The 19962-nt window shown below is 41.8% G+C and overlaps 1 protein-coding gene across 2 annotated transcripts in view; it reads left to right on the top strand.

The window, feature by feature from the left end:
- MCM3 (minichromosome maintenance complex component 3) overlaps positions 1-19667 on the top strand; it is a 42944-nt gene extending 23277 nt beyond the window's left edge. The window contains exons 2-18 of one of the 2 annotated variants that reach the window (XM_047102199.1): positions 1229-1810; positions 2927-3039; positions 3462-3670; positions 4115-4245; positions 6204-6442; positions 6916-7024; positions 7940-8093; positions 8433-8564; positions 9142-9350; positions 10207-10381; positions 10719-10845; positions 11635-11785; positions 14368-14508; positions 16390-16493; positions 17022-17107; positions 17519-17588; positions 18953-19667. In XM_047102199.1, the coding sequence (XP_046958155.1) occupies positions 1733-1810; positions 2927-3039; positions 3462-3670; positions 4115-4245; positions 6204-6442; positions 6916-7024; positions 7940-8093; positions 8433-8564; positions 9142-9350; positions 10207-10381; positions 10719-10845; positions 11635-11785; positions 14368-14508; positions 16390-16493; positions 17022-17107; positions 17519-17588; positions 18953-19151 (2427 nt within the window). In that variant the 5' untranslated portion in view covers positions 1229-1732 and the 3' untranslated portion in view covers positions 19152-19667. The remainder of the gene's footprint in view (positions 1-1228; positions 1811-2926; positions 3040-3461; positions 3671-4114; positions 4246-6203; positions 6443-6915; positions 7025-7939; positions 8094-8432; positions 8565-9141; positions 9351-10206; positions 10382-10718; positions 10846-11634; positions 11786-14367; positions 14509-16389; positions 16494-17021; positions 17108-17518; positions 17589-18952) is intronic. The other variant, XM_047102200.1, reaches the window with a different exon arrangement.
- The last annotated feature ends 295 nt before the right edge of the window (positions 19668-19962 follow it).

A 19962-nucleotide genomic window follows, 5' to 3' on the forward strand; every position in this document is an offset into this window, starting at 1 on the left:
ATAGGCTCACGGAATGTTAGAATGGGATAAATTATTAGAAGTTTTCTAATTTCCTCATCTTTTATATGAGGAAACTGAAGCCCACAGAAAAGTGTGTTAGAGTCAAAGATTTGGTTTCATACTCTCACTTCTTTGGATTTTTCCTTTACAAATGAAATTATTTGCTTAATTTGCTTGCTTGAACTAAGCTTCCTGATTCTCGTAGTATTAATTTCAATTTGTTTACAGAGCTGAGAATATCATCAGTACTGCTTTCAATATATTCATAAAATGATAGTTATAATCAGGTGATAAAGGCACTTTTAAATTAATATGGAATTATCTCTTACTATATAATTGCAAACAGGATCCTCATCTAGAATTTCTATTTTTTTTAAAAAATTTGCCTGTTAATATAAACAAAAGCAAGCAGTCAGATGAGCACCCATTTTCCTTGACTAAGGATCAATGTACCTGCCCACCAGGATGACACCAAACACAAAGATACTATAAATTGTGTAATAACTAAAAATACATATTTCACATACATATAGATGGCATATATATTTTGTTTAGGCAGACTACACTTAGAATACTTAGCAGGGCACAGTAAGTCCTGAAGACTTTTGAGTACACACATAATAACAATTTATTGAGTCGTACACTTATTAAAGATTAAAAACAAAACAAAAAACCTTGGACGTGCAATTGATCTTTTAGTTATTTGTAATTTCAGATTTACTGTATCTTAATTACGACTGATACTTAAAAGAGTGGTTGAAACACTTTTTTTTCCCCTGTTTCTTCTTCGGGTTAATTATCTTTCAATAAACGAAGTTATTTTAAAAGATCTTGTGATCTCCTTCGAAGACGAGAAAGCTTTAACTTACCCATTTGCAAGTAAGATGGTGTAGTAATTATGTCCAGACCTTTGTAGAATAACACGCGAGGCCATCTCTAGGTGGGGGGCGGGATACGATACTGAAAATGTTTCTTTCACTTCGCCCTCCTCCGCGGCCTGATATGTTTACGGGTATTTCAGGCAACGGTAGTCAGAGAGCAAATGGGTCGCTGAACTAAAGAACCTTTCCCAAAGATGCTATTGTTCTATTTCCACCCCACAGATTCTCAAAATCCACTTTGTTTTTTCGGAATTCCACCTGAGGGCAGTTGCTTGGGAAACATATCCAGTACACTTGGTTTAATACATTTAAAAAACGATTTGCTTTTATGTTTTTATCTCCCTGAGTATCAATTCCCATTCTCTGACATTTCGGCTACTTCCAGTCCAACCGCCAGGCGATTTCCTCACTCAGCGGCAGGTCAAGGAACCTCGGCTTGAAAAAACGCTGCAAAACATCCGGTAAAAGGGGGAAGACTACGACTCCCAGAACGCAGTGCTTCCCGGTCTTGCCCGGCTGCCCAATGACCAGACTTCGCGAGCCTCCTCTCGGCCCCATTGGTCAGTTTTCTTGTCAGTGAAGGAAGAAACAGACGGCCCCGGAGGTCACATTTCCCGCCACGGCAAGGCGCAGCTCCGTAAAGCCGAAGAAGAAAAAGTTCTCGATTGGACACTCACTATTTTGGCGTAAGAGGAATCAGCCAATCATAATGTGAATATCCCCAGAAAAGCCCCGCCCCTTCTCAACGTAGCCTTTGGTGGCGGGAAAAGTTCGGAAGTTTTCGCGCCGGGGCGGGGTCAGCTGGGGACCCTTCGCGCGGGCTTGGAGGTAGCAGTTCCTAGGCGGGGAGCATGGCGGGGACCGTGGTACTGGACGACGTGGAGCTGCGAGAAGCGCAGAGAGATTACCTGGACTTCTTGGATGACGAGGTGAGAAAGGCACGGGGTCGCGAGTCTCTGTTGCTTGGAGCCCCTGGGGACGCTGACGGGCCGAGGTTGGCTATGGCAGATGCCGCTCCACGCCGAGCGGTGGCTCGGCCCCCGGAGCTCCCGAGAGGACTGCTGGGCCTCCGGACTGTTGCGGCCGGCCCGGCCCCCTCAGGACCTTTCCATGCCCGATCTAGTAACGTTTCTCCCTGTGGAATCCGTCGTTAGCTTGTCGCCTGTAGGTGCATCCTTGACAGAGCTATCCTGTAACTTCTCCTAAGTGCAAATGATAGCGGGGTCTCGCGAAAGGCGACGGGTTTCTTTCAAGTGCACACAAAATAGCAAAGCTCCCTTTGACCTTTTGGAGATCACTCCCTGCTTTCCGAATTTGGAGGGAGTGTGGGGGAAAGAGTGCGTTAGAACGGTAATGACCCGCTACGTTGTAGTTGCGCAGATTCTAATCACTGACTTCCTACGTGGCAGAAAAGATTTCTTCCTAATTTGGCCGCATTCTTTTTCTATGCCACAGGAGATGCAGAGGAAAAGTATTTGGTATGCTGGTAAAGGGGGTTTTGTATGCCATCCATGATTGGAAGCCTTAGAATACTGGTAAAGCATTTTGAAAGGTTGATAATAGTGTATCTGTAAACAAATAGCGAAGGCTCCCTATTCCTTTAGGTCTGGATATGAGAGAACTCTTTCCTATTCTACATACAGCTGATCGAGAAATAAAATCTCTTAATTCCCTACATAATTCTTAAATGAAAAGTCATTTTGATATGCTAATCTTGTTTTGACGAGATTTTTACTCGTCCTTGTAGACTTATTATTATGAGCTTGTTTTAATTCCCCATTAAAAGTTGAGAAATGACTGCATACAGAAAAGTTGTAGTTGTCAGTAGAAATAATAGCATGGGCGTTGAGGAAATCATTATAACTCCTGCAATGGCCTTGTAGGGTGTATTTGGAATTTCAGGTAGTGAGTGAAAATGTGGAGAAATTGGGGGTCAGCTGTGCTGCAGAGAATGACCTTTATCTTGCCGTGAGAACTGCCTCTGTTTAAATACCATCTTATATTTGAATTTATGGCTGTTGTGATATGTGGTGGCTGTTTTGTAGGAAGACCAGGGAATTTATCAGAGCAAAGTTCGGGAGCTGATCAGTGACAACCAATACCGGTTGATTGTCAATGTGAATGACCTGCGCAGGAAAAATGAGAAGAGGGCTAACCGGTAAGTGGCAAGGCTTTCCACGAGGATATCCTGGCTCCGAGTGAGAATGGCTCCCTTTTCTTTTCTCCGTATTGGAACAGGCTTCCGAGGAGAGAATCTGGATGAGATGTTTTTGACCCTCATTGCCTTACCACCTATGTTTTTTTCCTTCTTCCCAAAGTGGGTGGTAGGCATTTTCCTCTGGAGAGCTCCCCCTTCCATGTTTAACTGAGTATCATTTCTGCATCGTTGAGAAGTTGAAGTAAAGTTCGCTGTCAGTTCTGATACAATTTACTGAGTCTTGTAAGATGGCAGGAGAAAGGAGGAGCTAGATTTTCCACTTGTTGTTTTGATCATCAAGGAATGTCCACTTTTGTTTTTGAGGGTCAGTTTTTTAATTTTTCTCTCTCTGCTTAATAATTCTTTCTCTTAACCATCTGCAGCCTCCTGAGCAATGCCTTTGAGGAGCTGGTTGCCTTCCAGCGGGCTTTAAAGGATTTTGTGGCCTCCATTGATGCTACCTATGCCAAGCAGTATGAAGAGTTCTACATAGGATTGGAGGGCAGCTTTGGCTCTAAGCATGTGTCTCCCCGGACTCTCACTTCCTGCTTCCTCAGCTGTGTAGTCTGTGTGGAGGGCATTGTCACTAAGTGTGAGTGGCTTCAAATAGGGGACTAAGGGAATGGAGGTGGGATAGACTTAGGGGGGGCTGGGAAACCAGGAGAGGCTGAGAGGAGCTGGGTAGCATATAGCATTGAACTTACAGGATGAAACTGGAAGGAGCTGTGAGTGTGCACCATTAGGGGGTCCAGAATGATGAATTCTGCTGAGAGTAGGGGAATCTTGGCAATCTCTTCATTCTAATTCTTAACTGCTATGACTTCTTGGACAGGCTCGGTTATACTTTAGATTTTATACAGATATGTTGATGTTCTACATGTAAATATAAAGATGAGTAAATGGTAAGTATTAATGAAGTAGCTTCAACTAGTCAGAAGAATACGGTATTTGGAGTCATGACAGGCTTGCCTGGGTCAGATTTCACCTCTGTCAACTGTCTAGTTGCGTGACTTTCTATGCATGTTTCTATTCCTAGGCTCTCTAGTTCGTCCCAAAGTCGTCCGCAGTGTCCACTACTGCCCTGCTACCAAGAAGACTATAGAGCGACGCTATTCTGATCTCACCAGCCTGGTGGCTTTTCCGTCCAGTTCTGTATATCCTACCAAGGTGAGGGGAATGAATTAATTGGCCTTCTTTGGAGGTTGGAATCAAAGATGTCTGTTTTCATGCAAATAATTGTGTAATGTTTGAAGTCTTCTAGAAGTAAATAAGCTGAAAAGTAAGCATTAATTTAAAGGAAAGATTGGTTGCTAGCCAGAGTTTAATATGGAAAGCCTTCAATTCTTTTTTTTTTTTTTTTAAATGAATACTCACTTTAGAAAATCTGGCAAATTATGAAAGTGTGGAAAAAAGCCATCAGTCTACATTGATCTTTTAGCAAAGTTATATACAAGTTTATAATCTACTTAAAGTAATATGGGAGAATACTTACGCTATATTGCTGCTATGAAATCTTTGCAAATATTTTACTTTAGGTTTGGGAGAAGAATGGCATTGGAAATGGCTGTATTCTTAGTGGTCAGATTGATCTGAATTGAGGACGTTGTGAGACCCTCTTATTTATTGAGACAGAAGATGATTAATATTGTTTACTTGATGTCTGAATTCATTCTATCAAGGAATACCTTTCCCTGCCATCAAATAATAAGTGAGAACCACTGCATCCAAAGAATTGTTAAGTTCTGTGGCAGACACAGATATGAATGAGACCCAGTTCTTGTTTTCAACTCAGCTAGTGCAGGAATTTTAACATAAAACAAGAATGAATATCTTAGAATTGTAACTGAAGCATACTTTAGAATCCTTTAGTCAGCCTCTAGGTGAAATGCTGAGGTTTGGAGAGGTTAAGTGACTTGCATATGGTCTCAGTGATGACCCTAGACTAGAATACATGTCTTTTTACTTTCAGGCCAGTTGGGTTTTCTAAGTCACCCTGCTCTCTTCTTCATTAAGAGCCCTCCTTCTAGAATGTCTTCAGTAACTACTGAGGGAGTATTCTTCTGTTGATTACTGGGGCCAGGCTTCTTTGCTCAAGACCTGAAATACTTTGGACTCCTGGAGGTCATCTAGTATGGTACTTAAGAACATGGCTTTGGAGTTATACTTGCCTCAAGTCCGGGCCCTGCAATTTCCTGTGTGACTTTGGGGAACTCTCCAGCCTCAGTTTCCTTATTTGTTAAATGTGAAAAATACCTGCTTAACGGAATTGTTGTGATGCTTATATGAGATAATCTCATGAGATGATAGCACAATGCCTTGTACATTGTAAGCACTTAGTAAGTAACAGCCGTTGTGTGTTTAGAAAACTCAAATGGCAAGAAATCAAAGTTTAAAATGTTTTCACTGAAGTTTAATATACATACAGGAAAGCTTATAGGAGTTTGCAGCTCAGTGAAATTTCACAAACTGAATATACCTGTAAAATCAGCATCCAGACCAGGAAATTGAGCCTTCCTAATATTCAGAAGTTTTTGAAGGCCCACACTCCCCAAGGCTTAACCCTATCCTGATACTTAGCTTGCCTGTTTTTATATTTTATCTGAATACTCCCATGTTGGGCTGCCTTTGTTCAATAGATATTTATGAGATTCGTCCATGTTGTAAATAGGTGTATTTTATACATTTTCATTGCTGTATAGTGTTCATTTGTGTGGATATGCCACATTTATTTAATGATTCTGTTGATGGCATTTGGATATTTTCTAATTTGGGGCTATTAAGAATAATACTGCTGTGAACATTGTAGTATGTGGCTTTGGGCAAATGTTTCTGTCAGGTATGACCTAGGAGTGGAAATATTGCATCATAGTAAAGGGGAAATAAGAATCTTAATTTAGATGTTAATATAGCCATGATTCCTTCAGACTGTAGTTGTCCCTCCCATTAAATGATTTGTTACTAGAACAGATGGGAATAGAAAAAGCTAGAGAAGACATTTGGCTTGTTTTGTTCCTAAATACTAAAACCTCAGGTCATTTTCAAATTGTATTTGTTTTCCTATAAAAAATGAGTATCGCATTTTTAAGACCAGGACGAGATAATGCTTTTCTGTGTGTCTTTTTCAGGATGAGGAAAACAATCCCCTTGAGACAGAATATGGCCTTTCTGTCTACAAGGACCACCAGACTATCACCATCCAGGAGATGCCGGAGAAGGCCCCTGCTGGCCAACTCCCCCGTTCTGTGGATGTCATTCTGGATGATGACTTGGTAGATAAAGTGAAGCCTGGTGATCGAGTCCAGGTGGTAGGGACCTACCGTTGCCTTCCTGGAAAGAAGGGAGGCTATACTTCAGGGACCTTCAGGTAAAGGGGCAGTTGTGAGATATTTGACTGCTGGCAGCTTACATTTCTTGTAGTATTCTTGAACCAGTTTGCCATATTCTGGGGCGTCACGTCAGACAGGTAGAGCAGCCTACCTGCCTGGGAGATGGGATGCCTCCTCTCTATCAAATAAAATTGATAATACTATTTTATGCTAAAAGTGGGAGTTATTGGGAACATGGTTCCAGCCTCATGGCTTACCTGGGAGAATTTCTCACATATTCCCACCTCCTTCTCATCCCCACTTCTGTGTGAAGCTCTGTGGGGCAGCAAAGAGTAAATTCCTGAGATGAAGAATCATTGGCATATTTGTGTCACAGACTAAGAGAGACTCGATTGTTGAATTCAGAACAACTTGTCTTTTTCTCTTTTTTCCTTTATTTTTTTCAACATGCTGTTGACTCTGATGTTAAGAATTGAAAACAGCAGGCTCCCTCTTACTCTCTTTGTCCCAGGACTATCCTGATTGCCTGTAACGTGAAGCAAATGAGCAAGGATGTTCAGCCTTCATTCTCTGCTGAGGATATAGCCAAGATCAAGAAGTTCAGTAAAACTCGTTCCAAGGTCTGAGCATCCTTTAGGGATCTGAGGGTGGGGATGGATTTGTTAGGGTTGTGTTTGGCCATGGGCCACCTTTCATCTTTGTACTGGATCAGGAGGAAGGTTTTCCTTTGAAGTATGTGGTGTTAGTTTTTAGTTTTGACCCAGTCAGCAGGTAAATGGGTGTTTTTGCTGTTTAATATTTCTGTTGTGTTACCTGCTGGGCTGCTGAGTGAACCTAATACAAATACTAGAATTAAAGAATATCAATGTACCAATGAGTACATTAGAATTGAAGAAAAAGTAGGTGACCCTTGAACAACACGAGTTTGAACTATGTGGGTTTACTTACTTGTGGGTGTTTTCTGATAAATACAAGTACTGTAAATGTATTGCTCTTCCTTATGATTTTTTTAATGGCCTTTTCCTTTCTCTAGCTAAATAGAGCATAGAATACATATCATATACAAAAATGTATTCATTGACTCATTTTATGTTCTTGGTAAGGCTTTACCCCAAGAGTAGGGTATTAGTAAAGGTTTTGGAATCAAAAGTTATGCGTGATTTTTGACTGCGTAAGGGGGTTGGCACCGCTAACCTCTGCATTGCTCAAGGGTCATCTGTGTATGCCTATGTGATAAAGGTCACTGGAAGCACAATACACATTCTTATTAAACCTAACATGTTGGGAACCTAGAAATACTTTTTTTCTTAAATATTAAACCCCTAAGCAAGTTTTGGAATCCAGGCTTTCTCTGTATCTGTTCTGATAATGGTCTGATCAGTATGATTTGTCTTAAAATCTTTTACAGTTAGAAACAGTGTCTATATTTGCAGGTTTCTTCAAGTATTTTTATAGATTAAAGCATAAAGCGGAACTCAGCAAAACCACACTGAATCTCACCAGGCTTTTCACACCTTTTGTTATTCCTCCTATAGGATATCTTTGACCAGCTGGCCAGGTCATTGGCCCCTAGCATCCATGGGCATGACTATGTTAAGAAAGCCATTCTCTGCTTGCTCTTGGGAGGGGTGGAACGAGACCTAGAAAATGGCAGCCACATCCGTGGGGACATCAATATTCTCCTAATCGGTATGGCATTGGGGATTTGCTTTAGACTCTCGGTCTTCTCTTGTGGAGTGTGGTTGTGGGAATCTATAGTCTGTAAGATTATGTATTTTCTACGTAGTGTATTTTGGTTCTATCAAAGGAAAAAAGTCTTTTCTTAATATTATTCTCATTTTCGGGGTTCTTGATGTATAATATCTAAAATATATTCTTCCATGAATGGTGAAGGGAAAGTGAAAAGGATACTATTAACAACCAATTACTATAAATTTCTGTTATGCTCTTGGCAGAACTTGCTGGGCAGTGGGAGGAGTTTCCCAGCAAGTCACCACTGCCCTCTTCCCCCTGCCCCCCAAATTACAGGGGACCCATCGGTTGCCAAGTCTCAGCTTCTACGCTATGTGCTGTGTACTGCGCCCCGGGCTATCCCCACCACTGGCCGGGGTTCCTCTGGAGTGGGTCTGACCGCCGCTGTCACCACAGACCAGGAAACTGGTAAGGGTATAAAGGTCTTTGGCAAAGGTCCAGCAGTGAGATCAAGCATAGATTCTTTGAGTTTGCTCTCGGCACTGGCCTATGTTGGGAAGATACACTTGAAAGGTTAGTTTGAGCCCGATCGTAGAGTACTTAGTAGCCTCTGGTAACAGTGGCTGAGTTATTTACGTCTTTGGGTGACCCTCTATTGATAAGAATGTCTTCAGTTTTTGAAGGAGAAGGCTTTGCAAATTGGAAGGGAGATAAAAATGAAGATTGTGCTATTTTACAAATTAGAGGAAGGGATTTGAAGACTAGTGAAAAGAGAGCAGAGCTCTAGTTGGGGAATCACATGAGGATGAAGATAAAGAGAGAATCCATGAGTAAAGTTTGTTAGAGGCTGGCTGCTGAGGGATCATACAGATTGGACCTTAAAAGGTTGACCCACCACGGTTTTTCTCTAAGACTCTAGGAACTTAACAGCTCTTCACTGTGTTCTCATGAGTGACAGTGAGTGCTTAGGAAGGAGATTGAAGTCTCTCCCCTCGTCCCCTCCAACCTGGATAGTAGCACATATCTTTACCTCCTCATTTCCCAGGGGAACGCCGTCTGGAAGCGGGAGCCATGGTCCTTGCTGATCGAGGTGTGGTTTGTATCGATGAATTTGACAAGATGTCCGACATGGACCGCACGGCCATCCACGAAGTGATGGAGCAGGGTCGAGTCACCATCGCCAAAGCTGGCATCCATGCTCGGCTGAATGCCCGCTGTAGTGTTTTGGCAGCTGCCAACCCCGTCTATGGCAGGGTGAGTGGAATTAGGCACTTTACTGTTGTCCTCACCTTGGTTTGGTTTTGCTGAGTAACTGGGTCATGAAGTTTATTCTCAATGCCCCAGGGAAATAATAGGCCAGAGACTAAAGGAAGCTCATCCATCGCTTTGCTGCTGTCTTTGATATAGGGCAGTGGTTCTTCACCTTTTCATACACATCAGAATACCCTGGAAAGTTACTTTTAACAATAACTTTAGAAATACAAACAAGAAAACAAAAGTGACCTGCAGTCTCACAGCCCAGTAGCTTGAATTGGCATTACAACCAAAGTACTACATGCAGATGATAGGATATATAAACAGAACAGAGAATACGATGTGGACATTAAAAGCCTTTTCTCTCCTATCCCTTTCCCAGGAGATAATCACTAACAGCTCTTGAGGGTTTAGGGAAACAACTTAAGTATGTACCAACAGCTACATGATCTCCTTGTTGACAAATTAGTCTGTTTATCTTTGTTTTTTACTATGATGATGATGTGCTAATGTGTAATCTTTTATGTTTATCCATCTTGGCGTTTGCTGAATTTGGCCTTTATTTTTTCTTTCTTTCTTTTTAGTAGCTATCTTATTATACTTCATTGTATGGATTTATAGTAATTTGTTTAACTAGTGTCCTTTTGATGGGCATTTGGAGTTTTCCCTTTTTCCGCTTGCTATTATGAAATAAAATTGCAATGAATATCCCTTTCTGTGTATTTTGTTACACGTTTGGAAATCTATCTGTATGATAAATACCTAGTAACAGAATCATTAATAACTTTAATTAGCCTCCTTGTGCTTTCTTCCCATTGATGTCGCCTCCACTTTCCTTTTTCCTTATGTTCTGTAGTACGATCAGTACAAGACCCCTATGGAGAACATTGGGCTGCAGGACTCACTGCTGTCCCGATTTGACTTACTCTTCATCATGCTGGATCAGATGGATCCTGAGCAGGATCGAGAGATCTCAGACCATGTCCTTAGGATGCACCGTTACAGGGCACCCGGGGAACAGGATGGCGATGGTGAGGTCATGAGAAGAGTAAGATGGACTAATGGAAGGGAACCTAAACTGATGCTGTTATCTCAGGCCTGGGCCAGATGTTGGGAGGTGTTTCTGTTTCTGAGTTGATGTTGAACCCTTGTCTGCCTGGCCACTCCCTTCTTGCTCACTGGAAGTTACCCTGAGGTGTGTCTTTTGTCAGTTTTGTCTGGGAACACTTGAGCATCTGTGAACCAGGTGGTCCCACCTTTCTTATTTGTGGGCTCCACATGTCTCTGTCTGTCTTTTCTTTGTTAGTCTTCTCTATCTTCAGAAGAAGCAATTTCTTACTCTCTTCTCCCCCAACTTGGGTTTTCCAGCTATGCCTTTGGGTAGTGCCGTGGATATCCTGGCCACAGATGATCCCAATCTTAACCAGGAGGACCAGCAGGACACCCAGATTTATGAGAAACATGACAACCTTCTGCATGGGACCAAGAAGAAAAAGTGAGCGGTCTTCATGTTTCTCCCTTGAGGGAACCTGAGATTTTTGTCATATTAACACGTTTTTATGTGCTGCCCAGGCAGGATCATGCTTGGATTATAATGCTGTGGACCTGTTCTCTGGATCCCACGCATATACCCATTTTTCTGGCTAGTTGCTTTATGTTTGTGGTGATTAGGCTTAGTTCTGATGTTTTCTTAAAATGGAAGACTTTGACCACATGCCCAATGAATGGTGGGTGTTTCATGTCATCCTCATATATGAAGTACTACACAAATCATGTAGCTATTTGTGACAAATTTATGTTGAAGGGGCAGTAGATAGCAAGCACTGGGTGCTGTGCAGGTGGATTTGGATAAAGGAGACTAGGGATCAAGTGCTCAACACATGAAATGCGAGATTTATACCTCTGCTTTGGGCCGTGGTACGGTAGGATGCGTATAGTTTTCAAGCCTGTTCATTTAAGAACATGGAATTTGGAGTCAGAAAACTGAATTTGAGTCCATTTAAGCTACTCTGAGCCATAGTTTTTACCTAGGACAAATAATACCTAAACTTCACCTGTACTATTTACCTTACAAATAATATCTAAGTAAGTAGTAGCCACACAATTCAGGAAAGATATATGAAAGGGTCTTGTACACATTCTATATAAATGGGATTTATGATAACGTATTCTAGATTGCATCTCTACTACTTGTCCTTGACTTCTCTGAGGAGAGGCCAAGTCCCTATCCCAGCCAGTTGCCAAGGTGTGGCAAAGACGTAGAATTCACTGTGTGTGTGTCCAGGGAGAAGATGGTGAGTGCAGCTTTCATGAGGAAGTACATCCATGTGGCCAAAATCATCAAGCCCGTCCTAACTCAGGAGTCAGCCGCCTACATTGCAGAAGAGTATTCACGCCTGCGCAGTCAAGACAGCATGAGCTCAGACACCGCCAGGGTGAGTCCCCACAGGGAAGATGGAGCTGGGAATTCCTTAAGTAGAAGACTGGGGAGTCCCAGTTACCTGGGAGGTCTGAAAACATTTTAACTTAGTGACGCCTTATCTTTTTCTTTCTGGTCTGAAGGGCTTCCTGTTATACAATTCTTATCATTTCCTTTTACAAGGGAAAATGAAGTGAGAATGCCAGAGATGCCTGTATCTCATTGGTTCAGATGACATTGGCCTCCAGAAGCTACGATTCATTCAAACATAAGGAGCAACTTTTTGGGAACTGAACTGGTGTTTGTTCTTACATACAGGGTTAAGATAGGAAGAGCTATCCTCAAAGAGCTCAGATCTGGGATGGGGAGGCAGGAAGGTAGATGGAAAAATCATATGTGCATATTTATAGGTATATGCCACAGTGTGGTACCTAAAAGGGAATGAATGTGAAAGATGATTGGAGTATAGATGAAGAAGCTATTAGTTTTTCCTTTAGACTTTGTAGAAAGGAATGAGTGTGAGGGAAGAGGCTGTGATATTTGAGCTGGACTTCGGCAGATGATTAATTGGACAACCATGGTGATTATCCAAAGCTATTTCTAGAAATCTACCTGTGAATTTATCTGAATTTCATGGGGCATTGTAAGGATTTCAAAGCAGAAAGACACAAGTCCAAGACCATTATTATGTGGTATAGACTCTTGGGTTTAGACACGATTCCAAATCACCTATTCCAGCCTCACACATAGACAGGCATTCCATCGTCTGGAATTTCTGCTAAGACTTCCTTGACACCTCCAGTGGCTGCATGCCTGGTACATCATTCTTAGAATATTCTTCTATTTATTGGGCTTGAACCTGCTTCCCCATGACGTAGACCTGTGGGTCTTAATTTTGTTTTCTAATGATGGTGTATGACTTGTCTTCTTCAGATTAAGCACCCCCTTTTCTTTTTAATTGTTTCTCTCATCATGTGAATGTGTTCCAGTGTGTCAGAAGCCCTCTCACTGAGTGTAATATGCTATTTTAGTTGTGGTCTTAGTAGGTCTGGTAAATCTCTCGATTTGGATTCTGTAGTTCTGCTAATGCGGGCTAGGATTTCACTCACTTTTTAGGTTATTCAAGAATTACAGCTTTTAATGGAATGTGTAACCTCCAAACTCTGGTTTAACGGCTTCTAAACCATTAAAAGATTTAGTGAATTTATTTAAAAGTGAATATGTTTGTTTTTGAACGTGGGATGGGGTATAAATGATAATTTGGGATGCTTAGAAGTAGACGTGACCAGCTCCATCACTGAAGGATCATACAGTGGGAAATGTGGGCATGCGACATAGAGAACTAGCTCTATGTTCTGATCCCAAGTCTTCCAGCCAATTTTTTGGCCTTTCACAAATCCATTCACTCTCAGGTTGTGAGTTTTTTGTTTTTTGGGTTTTTTTTATCCAAAAAATGAGAAGGCCAGGAGTGCCTGGGTGGCTCGGTTGGTTAAGCATCCGACTTTGGCTCAGGTCACAATCTCACGGCTTGTGGGTACGAGCCCCACATCGAGCTCCGTGCTGACACCTTGGAGCCTGGAGCCTGCTTTGGATTCTGTGTCTCCCTCTTTCTCTGCCCCTTCCCTGCTTGCACTGTCTCCCTTTCTCTCAAAAATAAAAAAATAAACATTAAAAAAAAAAAGAGAAGTCTAGGTAATGTCAGGGATGCTTAACTGGCACATCAGAATCCCCTGAAACTGAAAAAGTATACATGACCAGTCCTAAACACAGTCATTCTGACTCATTAGTCCAGAGATACCATTTAGCCAATAGTATTTAAAAAAGAAGCACGCCAGTTTGGTGTGCACCCACGCCCATGAGAACCACTTGATGGGAGCGTGCCAGAATGCTCCTCCTCTGGACTTGAATTTACCCTACTTTAAAAATTTGTCCTCAGGGGTGCCTGGGAGGCTCAGTTGGTTAAGTATCCAACTTTGGCTCAGATCTCCTGATCTCATGGTTTGTGAGTTTGAGCCCCACAGGCTCTATGTTGACACCTTGGAGCCTGGAGTCTGCTTTGGATTCTGTGTCTCCCTTTCTCTCTGCCCCTCCCCTGCTTGTATTCTGTCTGTCTCAAAAATAAATAAACATTAAAAAAAAAAATTTCCTCCCCTGCCTTAGTGAGACCTTGCACAAGTTACCTAAAGCCCTGAGTTCCATTTTCCTCATCTATAAAACTTGGAGAAGTTATTGAGAATATTAAATGATGCAGTTGATACAAAAAGCAAAGCTCTTAGAGCATCGCAGGCTGGAAGTGAAGGATTATCATTCTTCTTTCATTATTGTAGTCTCTTTAGCCTTTTCTCTTTCCGTCTATAAGATGTCTCATTTTTTTCTTCCCTGTTCACCTATCTTTTCTCCTTCAACACTCATATCTCCTTGGTTATTTTTATCTTTCTGAATTTTATAAGGTGTTTATATAGAATACAGAGCTCTGAATCCTTGCTTGTACTTCCTAGAGTCATCCTGGTAGTATATTCATCCTTTTCTGTGCAGTGGGAATGACAGGCATCCCTAAGGAATTCTAGACAAATAATCCTCCCTTGTTTTCTTTCCCAGACATCACCAGTTACAGCCCGGACCCTGGAAACTCTGATTCGCTTGGCCACAGCCCATGCCAAGGCCCGCATGAGCAAGACTGTGGACCTGCAGGATGCAGAGGAAGCTGTAGAGTTGGTCCAGTATGCTTACTTCAAGAAGGTGAGGGTTCAGATGCTTGAGAACTTCTTCTGGGTAAATGTTGGTACTCAGGCTGTCCAGCTCTCCATAGCTGACACCTGCATTTAGGTCACCAATGGAAAGCAACATTTAACTGAATGAGAACCAACTGGAAAGTTTTAAAAATACTGATGGCAGAGCCTCTAGAGGCCCCAGAGATGATGATTTAATTGATGTGCTACACCATCAAGAGATTGCTTCTCTGCCTACTCATACTTCCTTTATCTCTTAAAAAAGTAGATGTTTCCAAAGGATTGACTTTGATGATCTTCCTCTTCCCTCTATACCTTTTCCCTTGCCAGTCTCTTGAAGTATCCCATTGGTATCTCAAAAACTCACATCAGAAGTTGAACCATTGCGCTCTTAGGTGGAACTTGAGAAACTTAACAAAAGACCTTGGGGGAAGAGAAGGGGGAAAATAGTTACAAACAGAGAAGGAGGGAGGCAAACCAGAAGAGACTCTTAAATACAGAGAAGAAACTGAGAGTTGATGGGGGAGGGAGGGAGGTGGTGCACAGGGGAGAGGGGAAAATGGGTGATGGGCATTGAGGAGGGCACTTGGGATGAGCACTGGGTATTGTATGTAAGCATGAATCACAGGAATCTACCCCCAAAACCAAGAGCACACTGTATACACTGTATGTTAGCCAATTTGACAATAAATTATATTAAATAAACAAACAAACAAATAAGCAAACTTAAAAAAAGGAATATCTTACATGTTTATAGCATAAGTTATATACATTCAATACATATTCGGACATTCAATGCAGATTTGGCTCCTGAAAGGAAACCATAATCCTTCTCTCTTGCATAATTTCCTGGGAAGGCTTTCTCCCAAACTTCAGGATGGTTTCTTACCTTCATGTAGGAACACCACAGGCTTTCAGTGACCTTTCAGATGACAGGCTTCAATGGGTGTCCCACCCCACAAGGATATCAGCCCAGTGGGATAATACAGTGTGTCATACAGGTTATGCCCAAAGAGCCAGCACACTGCCGGCATGTACTAGGAAACTCCATGGCCTAAGTTTTCTGTTCAGAAAAAGTTAAAGAAAAAGAAATGTAGTAGTTACACTATTACATATAAGTCACTGGTTGGTGCTGCAAAAGATATCCAAACTCAGTACAGTGCTGGCACTCAAAAAGTTGACAGTGTAATACTGGGAATTCAAATAAATTTCAGTTGAAATATAAAACTGACTGAGCGCCTTCTAGGGGCCAGGCACTTCTAGATGGTTGGCATACAGTAAATAGATACGGAGAGACATGGAGCCTCCTCATAGCTCTTAAAAAAAAAAAGTTGAGCTATCAAACTTGCCTCTTATTCCGTCTCTCAATTTCTGCTTGTGACATTTTGTTTATGTCATTTTAGACACCAAGACTTGAAGCCTTGCCTGACTTCCTTTTCCTCGTTGCACACCTCCTTTCCACTTTAGTGAATTATAGCACTCTGGGCTTTAATCGTGGGTCCCTAAGCTTTTCCTGGTTTACTCTTTTTGCTAGGGTGGGAGTTGTCTTAAATTTAAATTAAACACCTGATCTGTAAAGAAATGAATTGTTTTCCACTTAACTATTATTGGCCAGCCTTTTTTTTTCTTTTCATTTATTTCTTTGTACTGTAAACACTCATTAAGTACCTCCTATGTGAAAGGCATTGAACATACTTCTCAGCATTTAAAGATAGGTAGCAGCCTATTCCTGTGCCCCTGGTCCTGGGACTCAGGGGCAAAAGACGCTTAGTCATTAGACATGGAAGTTTTTTCTGCTGATAGTGTAGAAGGGACTCTTATTCAGAGTTTTTTATTCAGTTTCCCAGAATCAGTGACCCTTCCCACCCACCTGTGCTTGGCTTGGTCTTAGGTTTTAGAGAAGGAGAAGAAACGTAAGAAGCGAAATGAGGATGAATCAGAGACAGATGATGAAGAGGAGAAAAGCCAGGAAGACCAAGAGCAGAAGAGGAAGAGGTAAGGCGGAGCAAAGAGAAATGAGATAAAGACTGCAGTTAGGGCTGGGGAGAGGAGTGGAGGTGGATCAAGTACTGCTGGTCGACATCAAGGTTTTAGGGAAAGGGTGCCTAGATCTGCAGGGTTGGAAGCCAGAGATAACCTAGGCAGAGAGTGAGCAGGCCCCTCTGTTGTCTTTGGTATGGTGCTTTTGACCTCTTTCCTGCTAAAGCTAAGTACCAGGAACACTAACTCACTTGGGTTTTTGAGCATGTCTTTCAAAATTCTTTCCTCATGGTTACTTTTTCCTCTCATGCCTGTGGTTGAATTTATAAGGGCATGTAAGAGAGAAGAAGAGCATTGGGAAGCAGGGCCTGTTTGTGTTCTAGTTCGGAGGCTTTTGATCTCTTAAGAAAAAGTAGCAGTTTGTACAGGCCTGGGCCTAGTGTTTCACTTTTGATTGTAGGTAGTTCTAGTTCTTTTTCTCTGGTCGGAGGCACAGGATGGATTTCCCCAAAGCCTTTCTCTTAATTGCTATGGGTATTTTAGGAGGAAAACTCGTCACTCTGATGCCAAGGATGGGGGCTCCTATGACCCCTATGACTTCAGTGACACAGAGGAGGAAATGCCTCAAGGTGAGTGAGTGTCCCCTATTGATTAAGAGGTGGTTCCTTTGCTGACTTTAGTTGCTCTGTGTACTGCATTATCTGGTGGGTTCCCATTTGGTTTCCTGCTCAGGGCCTTGTGTCCAAGAGGTTTGTCCTAAGAGAACTTAGGGAAATCCAGTCAAAACATTGGAAACTGGGCCCAGTTTACTCAGTAGTTTGCTTCTTTGAGCTGTGCTTTTTGCCAAGCCTGGCTTAAGTATCCCAGACAATGTATGAGATGTCTGACCCCTTTACCCTGGCTGGCCCCTTAAGAACCTTAGGAAGTGAGTATTTGGCAGACTTAGTGAGGTGTGGTGAGTGGGGATTACTTGTCTAATGTCTGTGGAAATGGCTTCATCTCTTGTCTTCCTGTTATCTGCAACCATTTATCCTCTAAAGTGCATACTCCAAAGACCGCAGACTCACAGGAGACCAAGGAGTCCCAGAAGGTGGAATTGAGTGAATCCAGGTGAGTAGGAAAGTGAATGCCACATGTCCTTGAGGCAAGGACTTCTTTTCTGGGGAGAGGGTGTGAAACAAGCTGGTTATCAGCAGAGCTCAAAATTGTAGGCCCAATGATTTTTAGAACATTTTATATTCTGATTATAATTTCAAACTTTAAAAAAGTTGCAGAAATAGTGTAAAGAACTCCTTTATACCCTTTGCCCAGAATCCCCTGTTGTTTACATTTTATCATTTGCTTTATAAACGGTGCTCTATGAGAATTTTAAATATAGTGTCCTTGGGAGGTCAGGAAGGAGGAGAGTCTTGAAGCAAGAACAAAATTTTTGTCTTACTATAACCTTGGGTTCTTTTCAATAGGATACAGACACACATTTTTCTTTATTGAATTGTCGTTATTTGCTTTGGGATGAGGAATTGTTACCACTAGAGGTTCAGAAACAGTTTTATATATCTATTTTTATGTTTACTGGACACCAAAGAAAATCTATGATTATGGTTTGCTTTTTTTCTTTTAATAACTTAAGCACACAACAATATATTGACTGAAGACAATATGAAAACATTGAAAGGTATTTAGGAAAAAAACATTAAAATCAATTGCAGTTTCATCTCCCAACGATGACAATTGAAATATACATACGTACATATATATATATATATATATATATTTTTTTTTTTTTTTTTTTTTTTTTTTTAAGTAAGCTCTACACCCCATGTGGGACTGAAACCCGTGACCCCAATGTCAAGAGTTGCACACTCTTCCGACTGAGCCAGCTAGGTGCCCTTGAACTGTATTTTAAAACACATTCTCAGGAGCTTCTATAGATTTTCTTTTTCTTTTTTTTTTCTTAAGTTTATTTATTATTTTGAGAGAGAGCACATGTATGCATGTGCGAGGAGGGGCAGAGAGAGGGAGAGACAGAGAATCCCAAGCTGAAAGTGCGGAGCCCAACGTGGGGTTTGAACCCACAAACCCTGTTGTGAGATCATGACCTGAGCCAAAACCAAGAGTTGAACACTTGACTGACTGAGCCACCCAGGCGCCCCTAGATTTTCTTTTTTAATGACTATAGTGTGGATGTATGAATTTATTTGCATTTGGACATAATGATGGACACTTATGTAAAGCAGTTCTGTAAAACGGCTGTTGACAGTAAAACATTCTTATATTTATCACTGTGTACTCATGGAAGTGTAGTTGTAAGGTTAATTTCTAGAAATGGACTCCCGTGGTCAGAGGATATGTACTTAAAAATGCTCAAGCAGCTCTATAATAGAGGGAGTATTGGGGGATACCTGTACTGTGTTAACACTTAAGAGCATTTGGGCTTGTTTACTTCTTCACTCATCTTTTCCTGACTTGGGCAGGTTGAAGGAATTCAAGGTGGCCCTCTTAGATGTGTTCCGGGAAGCTCATGCACAGTCGGTGGGCATGAATCGCCTCACAGAATCCATCAACCGGGACAAAGAAGAGCCTTTCTCTTCAGCAGAGATCCAGGCTGCACTGAGCAAGATGCAGGATGACAACCAGGTCATGGTTTCTGAGGGCATCATCTTCCTCATCTAAGGAGGCCTCATCTCTGAACTTTGGGGTTCTGCCAAGGAAGTTTCTTCCATATTTCCTCTCCCTGCCAATCTTTCATTCCCCAGATAACGGTGTTAATTGAATTGAAGTTGAGGGATATGTGACAAAGCTGCCATAGGGTAAAGAGAAGAAAGTGGGCAAGGACTAAGACTGTTGCATGTGCATTCATTCATTCATCCATTGATTCATTCTCTCCATCTCCTACCCAGAACAAACCAAGCCATTGTTGGCTATAAATAACATATAACCTCTGAGAATCTGGGGTATTGGACCACAGCTGGTTTTTGTTCATCCTTTCTGTGTTTGTTAGCTGTTTTTCTCTCTGAGCACATTGGTCTAGAACAGGCTTTGAGAGGTTCTGTGCTGGTGGAGTGAAGCTCTGAGGCAAGTCATGAAGGCCAAGAAAGCTTTCTCTGCTGTAGCACCAGTTAAGACTAATACATGCTTCTGACCCAAATATCTAGGACATTCAATAAACTTAACTATTTTTATATTATACACATGGCCTTAATACTGTGTGCTTTGGTAGACACATTTAATTTTGTTTTCCTTGAAAGCTGTGCCCTGCAGGTTTTGCTGCTTCCACATTTGCACCAAGTCACCACACGGTGGCAGCAGGCTGCTGTGCTGTCCTTGGGGGCTAGGTCTTTAGGCAGTTTTCTCCGTCAGTGACACCAGCATTTACCAGTTAAGCTTGTACAAATCACGTTTTGCCAATTTGACATCGCTAAATAGCCATGGGGGGCGGGTGAGTGAAAGTCCAGGAGAATTGACCCTTTTCCTGACTTTTCTG

The sequence above is a fragment of the Lynx rufus genome, unplaced genomic scaffold, assembly GCF_022079265.1.
Source record: "Lynx rufus isolate CCGP_SWC_20201006 ecotype Redwood Valley unplaced genomic scaffold, mLynRuf1.p SCAF_6, whole genome shotgun sequence".
Classification (NCBI taxonomy): domain Eukaryota; kingdom Metazoa; phylum Chordata; class Mammalia; order Carnivora; family Felidae; genus Lynx; species Lynx rufus.